Consider the following 12,079-nt stretch of genomic DNA (forward strand, 5'->3'; position numbering starts at 1 on the left):
TCCAGTATTTTGTGTGTTTTGCTCTGGTTTTCCAGCATTTGCAGAATCTCTTGTGTTCATAGTCATGATGCAGTTTGCTAGTCCCATTAACTGCCCTTGGCCCCTATCTCTCTAAACCTTTTCTAGCAATGTACTGGCTCAAATATCTTTGAATAGTTGTGTTGGTACTTGCCTCCAGCAGGCCTTCCGGCAGCTCATTCCGCCTACTCAGAATCCTCTGTGTAGAAAAAGTTATCCCTCTGGAGAGAAGCTATTGTTTCCAATAGTAACAGAGTCCAGGACCAGAGGGGACAGCCTCAGAATAGAAGGACGTCTCTTTAGAACAGAGATGAGGAATTTCTTTAGCTAGAGGGTGGATGAATTAGTGGAATTAGCTGTGGAGGCCAAGTTATTGACTATGTTTAAAGAGGGAGGTTGATAGGTTCTTAATTAGTAAGAGCATCAGGAGAATGGGGTTGAGAGAGAAAGTAAATTAGTCACGATCAAATAACAGAGCAGATTCAATGGGGCAAGTACCCTAATTCTGTTCCTGTGTCTTTTGGTCTTTAATTATATGCCAGTTTTATTCTGTCCTCAGGAAAAAAACAGGATATCTGGTACGTTGTGGACCCGATAACTGGTGTAAAGCAGCAGACTTTAACAGCTTCTTTTGCAGAGAGCATGTGTCCATCAACACCTCTGCTATACCTCGGACGTACAGGTAAAATACTGTAGGTGTTTTACTTTATAAATGTTTTGTCATGTGTTTACCACCTCAGAGATAAAGCCAAACTGATGTAATTCAAAAGTTCAAAGTAAATTTATTATCAAATACATATGTTGTCATATACTACCTTGAGATTCATTTTCTTGCAAACATTTACAGGAAAATAAATAAATACAATATAATTTTAAGAAAGACTATACACAAGCAGACAAAGACTGATAAATAATAATTCTTCATGATGCTGAGATACATTCTCAGACATGCTGTGCCACATCGTCAGTGATGTACAAGTCACTGTTATATACTTAGACTGATTATATGCATGTAAATGACAACTAGGTGATGCGTGTGTCGTGGTGTGGGTGAGTTAATGGGTGGAGGTGTTGATCAGCCTGACGAATGGGGAAATAACTGTTTTTAAGTGTTGCCTGTTTGATGGGAGTGCATAAGCAGTGTGGGTGGGATCTTTCATGCAATTGCTGGCTTTTTTCTGGCACCTTTCTGTATAAATGCACATAATGTATGTACATACTTGTTTCTTTATGTCAACATTTCTTTTGAGACAGAAATGCTAGAAGAACTTCGCAGTCAAGTAGTTTTTGTGGAAAAAGAAATCAGTTATATTTTTGATCAATAATTCTGGTCCTCTTAAGCATTCTTAAAGATTGATAAGGTAGATGAGGAGTTAATGTTTTCTTTGTCTCTGATATATAAAACCGAAGGTCAGAAAATTAAATAAAAGTGGGGGGAGCAATCATTCAGGACTCAGAAGAAAGCTGATGTTTAAAACTAGGGGTCACAAAATTAAATGGGGGGGGACAATCGTTCGCGGACTCAGAGTAGAAGAAATCTGATACATTTTGAATCTTTGGAGTGAACCCTATTGAACTGTTCCCACAACATATGGACTCACTTTCAAGGATTCTTCATCTCGTGTTCAAGAAATTTATTGTTTATTTATTATTATTATTATTTCTTTCCCTTTGTCTTTGCAGTTTGTTGTCTTTTGCACACTGGTCGTCAGCCCTGTTGGTGTGGTATTTCATTGATTCTATTGTGGTTTTGGATTTATTGAGTATGCCTGCAAGAAAATGAATTGCAGGGTTGTATATGGTGATATATATGTACCTTGATAATAAATTTACTTTAAAATTTGAATTTTTAATTCTCAACCCAAGAGGCTTAGTACGTTCAAAACAGATTATTTAGGTACTAAGGGAATCAAATATTTTAGAATTGGTGCAGGGGATTTCCGCAGAAATAACAGATCTGCCCCGGCAGAGCAAGGTTAGCAGTCAACTGGCCATTGACTCCCATTTCTCATGTACTTGTATAAGCTTTGTATTATTTTTGCTCCATGTGAGTGACTCCAGCTCCCTCTAGTGGCTGCCTGAGCTTCTATATCTGCTCAACCACATAGGAACAGGCACAAAACAGATTAAGGAAGGGGGAATGCAGGCAAGATTAATATTTCTGAAGTATCTGGGGAAAAACCTGTGTTGTCAGGGTGAATGCTAGCAGTGATGTGACTGGAATAAGGGACCAAAACTTCAAGCTGAGGCTCACTTTAGGCAGGTACTGGAGAGGAGTGTGGAAAAGTGATGTCAGTATTTATCAGGTAAGAAGGAAAACAGCGTGCCTTGAAAAGAAAATTATGTTATTTTTAATGGGGGATGTCATTAAGTCATATGCAAGAGAAACTGAGATGCATTGATGTGCATTTCATTCAGAACTTAAAAGTTCAAAGTAAAATTTATTATCAAAGTATGTATATTGCCATATAGTACCTGTGATTCATTTCCCACTGGCATTTACAGGAAAATAAAAAATACAATAGATTTATGAAAGACTACATATAAACAAACACCAACAAACAAAGTGCAAGAGAAGACAAATTGTGCAAATCAGAAATAATACTGTAAACATAAGTTGTAAAGAGTCCTTTAAAAGTGAGTCTGTAGGTTGTGGAATCAGTTCAGTGTTGAGTTGAGTGAAGTTGTCCACGCCAGTTCAGGATCCTGATGGTGACAGAGCAATAACTGTTCCTGAACCTGGCAGTGTGAGACCCAAACTCCTGATGGTAGTAGAGAGAAAGGGGCATGGTCTGGGTGGTGGGGTCTTTGATGATAGATGCTGCTTTCTAGAGGCAGTGCTCCTTGTAGATGTACTCAATAGTGCCCTAGTTCAGTTGGAGCAAGGAATACAGCTGTATCAGGGAACTCGGGTGCAATCTGAATAAAATGTAGTTTAATGTCCTTGCTCTACCAGTTGCAGATGGAAACAGCTTTCCTTTTGAGTTCAGTTTAAACTTGATTGAAAGAGTCATTGCATGCTAACACAGATGATTTTTTCAGAGTACACGATCACAATGTATGATACTAAGAACCGAGAGCTGCGATGGAATGCCACCTACTTTGATTATTCTGCTACCCTACCGGATGAAGACACTGAATACAGTAAGAGTGCTTTCACTGTGTGGCTACATATTCTAGTGCCGCTGGATCGGGATCCACAGGGACTTTTGGAAACTGTTTTGCCACAGAGTTTATTAGTTCAAGGGGATAAGCCAGGGACTTGGAAAGCATTTTTCTCACCCCCATCTTCCCTGAGCTTTGAGGACTGTTAACAGTCAGTCACAGTGCTGAAGATCTGAATTCTGTGAAGGCATGTTTCTTTCCCTGAACGGCATTACTGACGAGACCGTGGTTTCCCAATCTGGCCTCCACAGACCCCTTGCTTAATGTTATTGATCCATGGCATAAAAAATATTGGGAGCCTCTGAAATAGAGCATCTTTGATGACAATGGTTATTGTGCCTGTTGCTAGGTTTACAAAGTTCTTCAAAATGCCATTTATACTGAGACCATTGATCTAGCAGATCATATGAATGAAAGCAACTCATCCACGTGATCTGAACCATACACTGGGGCGAACAGTAGCGTAGTGGTTAGCACAGAGCTTTACAGTACCAACTATAAGATCGGGGTTCGGTTCCCACTACTGTTTGTAAGCAGTTTCTACATTCTCCCCATGACTGTGTGGGTTTCCTTCAGGTTCTCAGGTTTCCTTCCACGTTGGGATGGGATAGTAGCATATTTGTTAGCATAATGCTTTACAGTACAGGCGACTGGGGATTCGATTCCCTCCACTGTCTGTAAGGAGATTGTATGTTCTCCCTTTGACCACATGGGTTTCCTCTGGGTGCTCTGGTTTCCTCCCATTGTCCAAAGATGTACCAGTTGGCAGGTTAATTGGTCATTGTAAATTGTCCAGTGATTAGGCTAGAATTAAATCAGAGGTTGCTGGGTGGTGTGGCTGGAAGGGCCTTCTCCACGCTGTATCTCAATAAAATAAAAATTCAAAAACAACCAATGTGCAAAAGAAGACAAACTGTGCAAATCACAAATAATACTGAGAACATGAGCTGTAACGAAAGTGAGCTTGTGGGTTCAGTTTAGAGTTGTGATGAGCGAAGTTATCCATGTTGGGTCAGAAGCCCGATGGCTGTAGGATAGTAATTGTTCCTAAACCTGGTGGTGTGGGACCTAAAGCTCCTGTATCTCCTACCCGATGGTATTTGTGAGAAGAAGGCATGGCTTGGAGTGGTATGAATGCTATGTTGATGCCATTTGCTGGCACAATCCTTGCTGATTTGATTTGATGCAAACGACACATTTCACTGTATGTTTTGATGTGCATGTGACAAATAAAGCTAATCTTTCTAATCTTTTTAAAACTCCCCTCCTTTCAGAAATGCTACACTTTGTCTCCAACGGAGATGGCCTGGTGGTGACTGTGGACAGTGAGTCAGGTGACGTTCTGTGGATTCAGAATTACGCGTCTCCCGTGGTGGCTGTGTACATCTGGCAGAGGGAAGGACTGAGGAAGGTGATGCACACTAATGTTGGCATCGAGACACTTCGCTACCTCACCTTCATGTCAGGAGAGGTGGGCCGAATCACAAAGTGGAAATATCCCTTCCCGAAGGAGACGGAGACCAAACAAAAACTGATGTAAGTGCACTTTTGCCATTTGTTGAGCTGGTGTGTGCATTACCACGCTGTACGGGTATCTCTCAGTGTAACAATGTGCACTGGAGCTACCAGCTGAGTCAGTAACTCACTTAATCAGAATTAGGTTTATTATCACTGACATATGTCATGAAATTTGTTTTGCGGCAGCAGTCAGAGCAATACATAAAATATACTATAAATTACAATAAGAATATGTGTTAAAAAATTAAATACTAAATGCAAAAGTAGTGAGGTAGTGTTACATTCTGTTCAGAAAGCTGATGGCAGAAGGGAAGAAGCTGTTCCTAAAACATTGTTACTATTAGGAAGTATAGGAGCACAATGAGTAGAGGGCATGTCCCGGGTGGTTCGTTTCTAATGATAGATATCAACTTCTTGAGGCATCACCTTTTGAAGATGTCATGCACAAGGACTCCCAAGTCTGTCTGCACCTTTGATTTTTGAATTTTCTCCCCATTTACAAAATAGATTATATTCCTTCTGCCAAAGAGTATGGCCATGCACATCCCTACATTATATTGCATCTGCCACTTCTTTGACATTTCCCCTAATCTGTCTCCTGTGGACACCCTGCTTCTTCAGCAATATCTCTGCCCTTCCACCTATCTTCACATTGTCCACAAACGTGGCCAAAAGCCATCAATTTCATCATCCAAATCATTGACATTCAGTGTGAAAGAACCTGTCCCAACACTGACCCCTGAGAAACACCATTAGTCAGCTAACCAGAAAAGGCCCCCTATATTCCCACTCTTTGCCTTGGCCAGTCAGCCAATCTAGCACCTTTCCCATAACATCACGGGCTCTTATTTTGTTAAGCAACCTCATGTGCTGCACTTTATCAAAGGCCTTTTGAAAATCCAAATAAACAATATCCACTAACTCTCCTTTGTTTATCCTGCCTGTTATTTCCTCAAAGAATTCCAGCAGATTTGTCAAGCAAGATTTCCCCTTTAGGGAACTGTCTTGACTTTTGCTTATTTTATCATGTGCCTCCAAATACCCAGAAACCTTGGCCTTAATAATAGACTCCAAAATCTTCCCAACCACTGAAATAAGGTTAACCGGCCTATAATTTCCTTCCTTCTGCCTCCCTCCCTTCTTAAAGAGTGGAGTTCCCTGGAACCATTCCAGAATCTAGTGATTCTTGAAAAATCATTACCAATGCCTCCACAATCTCTTCAGCTTGCTTTTTCAAAGCCCTGGGGTGTAGTCCATCTGGTCTGGATGACTCTACTTTCAGACTTTTCAGCTTCCCAAGCACCTCTCCTTAGTAATAGCAAAGACACTCACTTCTGCCCCTTGATTCTTTCACATTTCTGCCATTGTTAGTGTCTTCCACAGTGCGGACTGACCCAAAATACTGATTAAGTTCCTCACCATTTATTTGTACCCATTACTACCTCTCCAGCATCATTTTTCAGCAGTCCAATATTCACTGTAGTCTTTCTTTCACTCCTTATATATCTTGAAAAAACATTTTATATCTGTTTTATATTATTAGCTAGCTTACCTTCATATTTTGTTTTCTCTTTATGGCATTTTTAGTTGCCTTCTGTTGGCTTTTAAAAGCTTCTCAATCCTCTTCCTTCCCATTAATTTTTGTTATATTATATGCCATCTCTTTTACATTTATGCTGTCTTTGACTTCCCTTGTCAGCCATGGTTGCCTCATTCTCCCATCTTTGGGATGCATTGTTCCTGTGCCTTCCAATTTGACCCCAGAAACTCCAGCCATTGTTGTTCTGTCATCCCTGATTGTGTTCCCTTCCAATCAACTTTGGCCAACTCCTCCCTCATGCCACTGTAATTCCCTTTACTCCACTGTAATAGTAATGCATCAAAGGAGTACAAATTATCTTAAAGCATCTTCATTGTCTGCATGTTAAACCAGGCACGGGTGGAAATCTTTATTATTTATTATCAGTTTCAATGTGGAACGCTGGCAGCAGTTCTGATAGTTTCACCGAAATTACTGCCATGAAATCTGCCCTGACTTTGTCATTGATATCCACAGGATTGATTGTGAATAAACCACACACAGAAAATAATTCTGTAGATACTGGAAATCCAGAGTAACACAAACAAAATGTTGGAGGAACTCAGCAGGTTAGGCAACATCTATGGACAAGAATAAACTGTCAACGTTCCGGGCCAGGACTCTACATCAGGACTCTGAAGCATCGACAGTTTCTTCCCCTTTGTAGATACTGCCTGTTGAGTTCCTCCAGCATTTTGTCTGTAAATTAGCCGTACTTTCGATCCAAAATAATTAATTGCCATTCCTACTTAAATGATCTCACAATTAAAAATTTTGAAGTTTAATATTCGAGAGGTTTTGAGGAAAAATTTAATAAATAACAAAGAAGATTGTATTGATAAAGTAAGATGTTAAAGTGGAACATTTAGTCAACAAGTCATTGGTGGTAATGATGGCTCTGTTCCAGCTGATTTATGTCAGTGTGTGTGCTCTTTGTCTGAGATTCCTGATGGCTTGAAGAATTTTTCATTCTTTTCTCTTTTCTTAGGCCGACTCTGTATGTGGGAAAATATTCTACCAGCTTGTATGCCTCATCATCTTTGGTCCATGAAGGAGTGGCTGTTGTGGTAGGAAACTGGAGTTTAATGTACCTAAGCACAAGGTTCTACATTAAATAGTGACCTCGGGTTAGGTTTTTGTTTAAAATATTCAACAGTTCTTAGTATACAGCGGTTATGAGTTATAAGCATGGACTCCTATTCCTCAGTCTAAATACACCACTCTGCAACTGGGTGGTGGACTTCCTAACCAACAAGTCTCAGATCGTCTCTGACACACCTAGAAAACAAAGAAATTTGTGTCAGAATGCTGTTTCTATATTTCATTTCGGTATTCAACGCTGTTGTCCCTACACTGTCTAAGTACACCACTATGCAACTAACCAACAGACCTCATAGGATCAGGTATTCCCAACCTTCTTATGCCATGAACCCCTACCATTAACCGAGGGCTCCAGGGATCCCTAGGTGGGAACCCCTGTTCAAGATGCGCAAATGCTCTTTCCTCTCCGTTATCCTCAACGCAAGTGACAGCCAGGTCTGTGTGCTGAGCCCATTGCTGTGCACTCTGCTCACATGTGACTGCGCGGCCAAACACCCGAGAAATCACATTGTCAAGTTCACTGATAAAACAACAATCGTCACCAACAACAATGAGACAGCTTACAGGGAGGAGGTGGAAGAGCTCGAGGCCTAGTGCCAAGCAAATAACCTCTTCCTCAATGTCAACCTGACAAAGGAGATGGTTATCAACTTCAGAAGAACTTGCATCACTCACAGCCCTCTTTACATCAATGGCATAGCAGTGGAAACTGCAAGCAGTTTCAAACTCCGGGGAATATTTCTCCTGCACTGCCTCTCATGGTCTCGGAACACATTCTATACCATCAGGAAACCTCACCAATGCCTCTACTTTCTGAGGAGGCTGAAGAGAGCTGGACTATGCACCTCTACATTCACATCTTTCTGCAGATGCGCAGTTCAGAGCACCCTAACAAGCTGCATAACTGTGGTATGGAAAATGCACTGCAGCAGGCAGGAAGGTGCTACAAAGAGTAGTCAGAACTGTCCAATGTGTCACTAGCATCAGCCTACCCACCATCAAGTCGTACATACAGAAAAGGGCCAGTAACGCCATGAAATATCCCACCAATCCTGTTCATGGACTGTTTGTCCCACTCACATCAGGGAGAGGTGCATAGCCTCCACGCCAGGACCGCCAGACTTGCTTTCTCAATGCAGCAAGGCTAATCAACACCTCTACACCCCCAACCACCGCTGCTGTATCATTTCCTGTCAGCCACCTTATGCACAGACACTCCTGTGCCTTGCATCACTTTATTGACATACAATCAATCTATGTATATCAGCAATCTTACTGTGTTGTTTTTTTGTGCTGCATTGGATCCAGAATAATAACAATTTTGTTTTCCTTTACAGTTGTGTACTAGAAATGACATTAAACAATCTTGAGTTCAGTTACAGAGGGATCATGAGATGTCTGTGTGACATTTTCCTGAGGGGATTTATTTATTTATTTATTTAGAGATACAGCGCAGTAACAGGCCCTTCCAGCCAATCAGCCTGCACTGCCCAATTACACCCATGTGACCAATTAGCCTACTAACCCATGCATCTTTGGAATGTGGGAGATAACTGGCAGCCCCAGAGGAAAGTCGCATGGTGATGGGGAGAACGTACAAACTCTGCACAGACGGCGGCAGGAATTAAAGCTGGGTCATTGTTACTGTGACAGTGTTACACTAACTGTTATGCTACCGTGCTGCCCTGAGCATCATTGCTCTTTTCCCTGAGCCCCTAGCTTCAGTGAACTTCTCCACAGTAAATACAAATGAAGTCTTCATTTGAGACCTTACCTAACTCTAATAATTCCGCATATAGACCACTCTGAACCTTAAGGGGACTTGTTCCCTTTCTAGATTCCCTTTTAATATATTTATAGAATCTCGTAGGATTCTCCTTTACCTTATCAAAGACATCCCATGAACACGAGATTCTGTAGATGCTGGAAATCCAAACTAACATATACAAAATGCTGGAGGAACTCAGCAGCTCAGGCAACATGTGTGGAGAGGAATAAACAGTCGATGTTTAGGACTCGAAGAAACTTGGCCCTAAACGTCAGCTGTTAATTCTTTTCTATAGATGATGTCTGACCTGCTGAGTTCCTCCTAAAACATCTCAATATCCTGCAAACACGAGGAAATCTGCAGATGCTGGAAATTCAAACAACACACACAAAATGCTGGTGGAACACAGCAGGCCAGGCAGCATCTATAAGGAGAAGCACTGTCGACATTTTGGGCCGACGTTAGTGCTTCTCCTTATAAATGCTGCCTGGCCTGCTGTGTTCCACCTGCATTTTGTGTGTGTTATCTCAATATCCTTTTGTTTTTGCCCAGAGTTCATGCTTTTAACTCGTATCATACTAAATTCTCTTCTTTTCACTAAAGTGAAAAGTGAACTGGTGAAGATTTTCTTCACTAAACCCTGTTCTGAGTTACTCTTGACCTGTGACTGCCACCGACGTTTTTATCCAATGTGAGCCCTACCAATGGGGCTAATCCTAAATGCTGATAAAAGTCAGGGTGGTCAATGGATCAGTATTGGAGGTACTCTTATATTTTGGAGAATGCTGAAGGTGATTACTGAGATAATAGCATCGGTCCACTTAGAGAGCCTGTCTAAGTCAGCAAACACGTGGGAGATGGGTTGATGAGATTTGATTTGAGTTCAGACATGACTAGCAGAGTCTGGGACACAACCTAGAATGGGAGAAGTCAGTCGAAGGTTGGTTAGAAAAGATCAGCTAAAAGTATAATTAAGGTTTTCCATAACGAGTGAGCTAAGGTAGGAGCAGATGGTTGATGTTACTGAGGTGGAAGTAGGTGTTGCAGATGGTGGGATGAATGAATAAATAGATGATTATAGCTTTTTCCTTCTATCTTTAACTCTGTTTCTGTTTTCACAGCCACGAGGTAGCGCATTCCCGTTGCTTGAAGGCCCTAAAGCAGACCATGTTACGATCACAGGTCACGGAGAGTGTGATACCACTCCTAGTATTGATGTGAAATTCACATCCGGAGTCAAAAACACAATTGACTACCTGCGGAACCAGTGGTTTCTGATAGGTAAGAAGAACTGTGGTGGCAGTGCCCCCCCTGGTGGACATCATTCAAAGCACCCAGTGACAGTGGCTGTGGAAGTCGAGCTCTGTACAAGGTCCCAGGCGATGGCTGCAGGACTCTGGAACTGCAGTGAGGAAGCTAGAAATGTCGTACTGGTGGGAAATGGCACAGTGGTGTACCCAGTCAGAGCCATTGCATCATAGCACCAAAGACCTGGGTTCAATCCTGACTACCAGCAGTCTGCAGGTTCTCCATACACTGAATCAGAATCAGTTTATTATTGTTGATGTATGCTGTGAAATTTGATGTTTTATGGCAGCAGTATAGTGTAGTACTTAAAAATTACTATTAAGTTACAATGAGAAATATAGAAAATAAATAAGTAGTGCAAAAAGGGGAGCAAAATAGTGAGGTAGTGTTCATGAACATTTGGTTGATCACTGAGCTTGGCAAAATGTTTACAACCATCCCGGCTCCGATCGAGAAGCCGTCATCAGTGTGCAGTTGAGGGTATTGTCTCCTCAGAATGCTGGTTCCGTGCTCTTCATAGGTTCGTGGACCATTTGGAATTCTGGTGCAGAGGGGAGGAAGCTGTCCTAAAACACTGAGTGTGTGCCTTCAGGCTCCTGTACCTCCTTTCTGATGGTAGCAATCACAATGGGCCCTGTTCTGGGTGGTGGGGGTCCTTCATATTGTCTGCTCCGCTTTTGAAGCATCACCTTTTATTTATTAATTTTATTTAACAATATAGTGCAGAGTAGGCCCCTCTGGTCCTGTGAGCCGTACCACCCGGATGTAACTCTAATCTGATCATGGGACAATTTACAATAAACAACTAACCTACCCGGTACGTCTTTGGACTGAGGGAGGAAACGGGAGCATCCAGGGGGAATCCATGCATTCTACAGGGAGGATGTATAGACTCCTTACAGACAACACCGGAATTGAACTCCAAACTCCGATGTCCTGAGCAGTAATAGTGTCACGCTAAATGCTACGCTACCGTGGCACCCACATTTGAAGATCTCCACGATGGTGGGGAGGCCTGTGGATCTGGCTGAGTTTGCAACCCTCTGCAGCTTTTCCCAGTTCTGTGCATTGGTACCGCCAAACCAAGTGGTGATGCAATTTGTTAGAACGTTAGAGTCATCTGTGACATACTACCTCTCAAATCCCTAAAGAAATATTGCCATTGCAGTGCCTTCTTTGTAATTGCATCATATATTGGATTCCGGTTCATTGGGGCACATCAGGACTAGGACGTTTTGGCCCATTTAAGTGGATGCCCCAATTAGCCAGATTCATGGAAGTATTTAAATAAGTAATTTAAAAAAAACAAGCAACACACAAAAAATGCTGGTGGAACGCAGCAGGCCAGGCAGCATCTATAGGGAGAAGTACAGTCGACGTTTTTGGGCCGAGACCCTTCACCAGCATTTTGTGTGTGTTGCTTGAATTTCCAATTCTGTAGATTTCCTCGTGTTTGTATGTGTGTGTGTGTATGTATATATATATAAACAAACTGTTGTCTGAGTAACAAATTAAAATGAAATTCCAAACAAATTAGAACACTATCAATACTACTATAAAACTGCATTAGTTCCTAATAGTTATCAACAGAGGAATCAATCTAGTGTACTCTGCTGTGTTCT

The 12,079-nt window shown here is 41.7% G+C and overlaps 1 protein-coding gene across 2 annotated transcripts in view; it reads left to right on the forward strand.

The window, feature by feature from the left end:
• The window catches only part of ern1 (endoplasmic reticulum to nucleus signaling 1), a 96,046-nt gene that overhangs the window by 54,779 nt on the left and 29,188 nt on the right, over positions 1 to 12,079 (forward strand). For both annotated transcript variants that reach the window (XM_073026409.1, XM_073026410.1), the window contains 5 exons: positions 578 to 700; positions 3,061 to 3,162; positions 4,458 to 4,719; positions 7,269 to 7,347; positions 10,271 to 10,430. In XM_073026409.1, the coding sequence (XP_072882510.1) occupies positions 578 to 700; positions 3,061 to 3,162; positions 4,458 to 4,719; positions 7,269 to 7,347; positions 10,271 to 10,430 (726 nt within the window). The remainder of the gene's footprint in view (positions 1 to 577; positions 701 to 3,060; positions 3,163 to 4,457; positions 4,720 to 7,268; positions 7,348 to 10,270; positions 10,431 to 12,079) is intronic.

This window comes from Hemitrygon akajei, chromosome 22, assembly GCF_048418815.1.
Source record: "Hemitrygon akajei chromosome 22, sHemAka1.3, whole genome shotgun sequence".
Classification (NCBI taxonomy): domain Eukaryota; kingdom Metazoa; phylum Chordata; class Chondrichthyes; order Myliobatiformes; family Dasyatidae; genus Hemitrygon; species Hemitrygon akajei.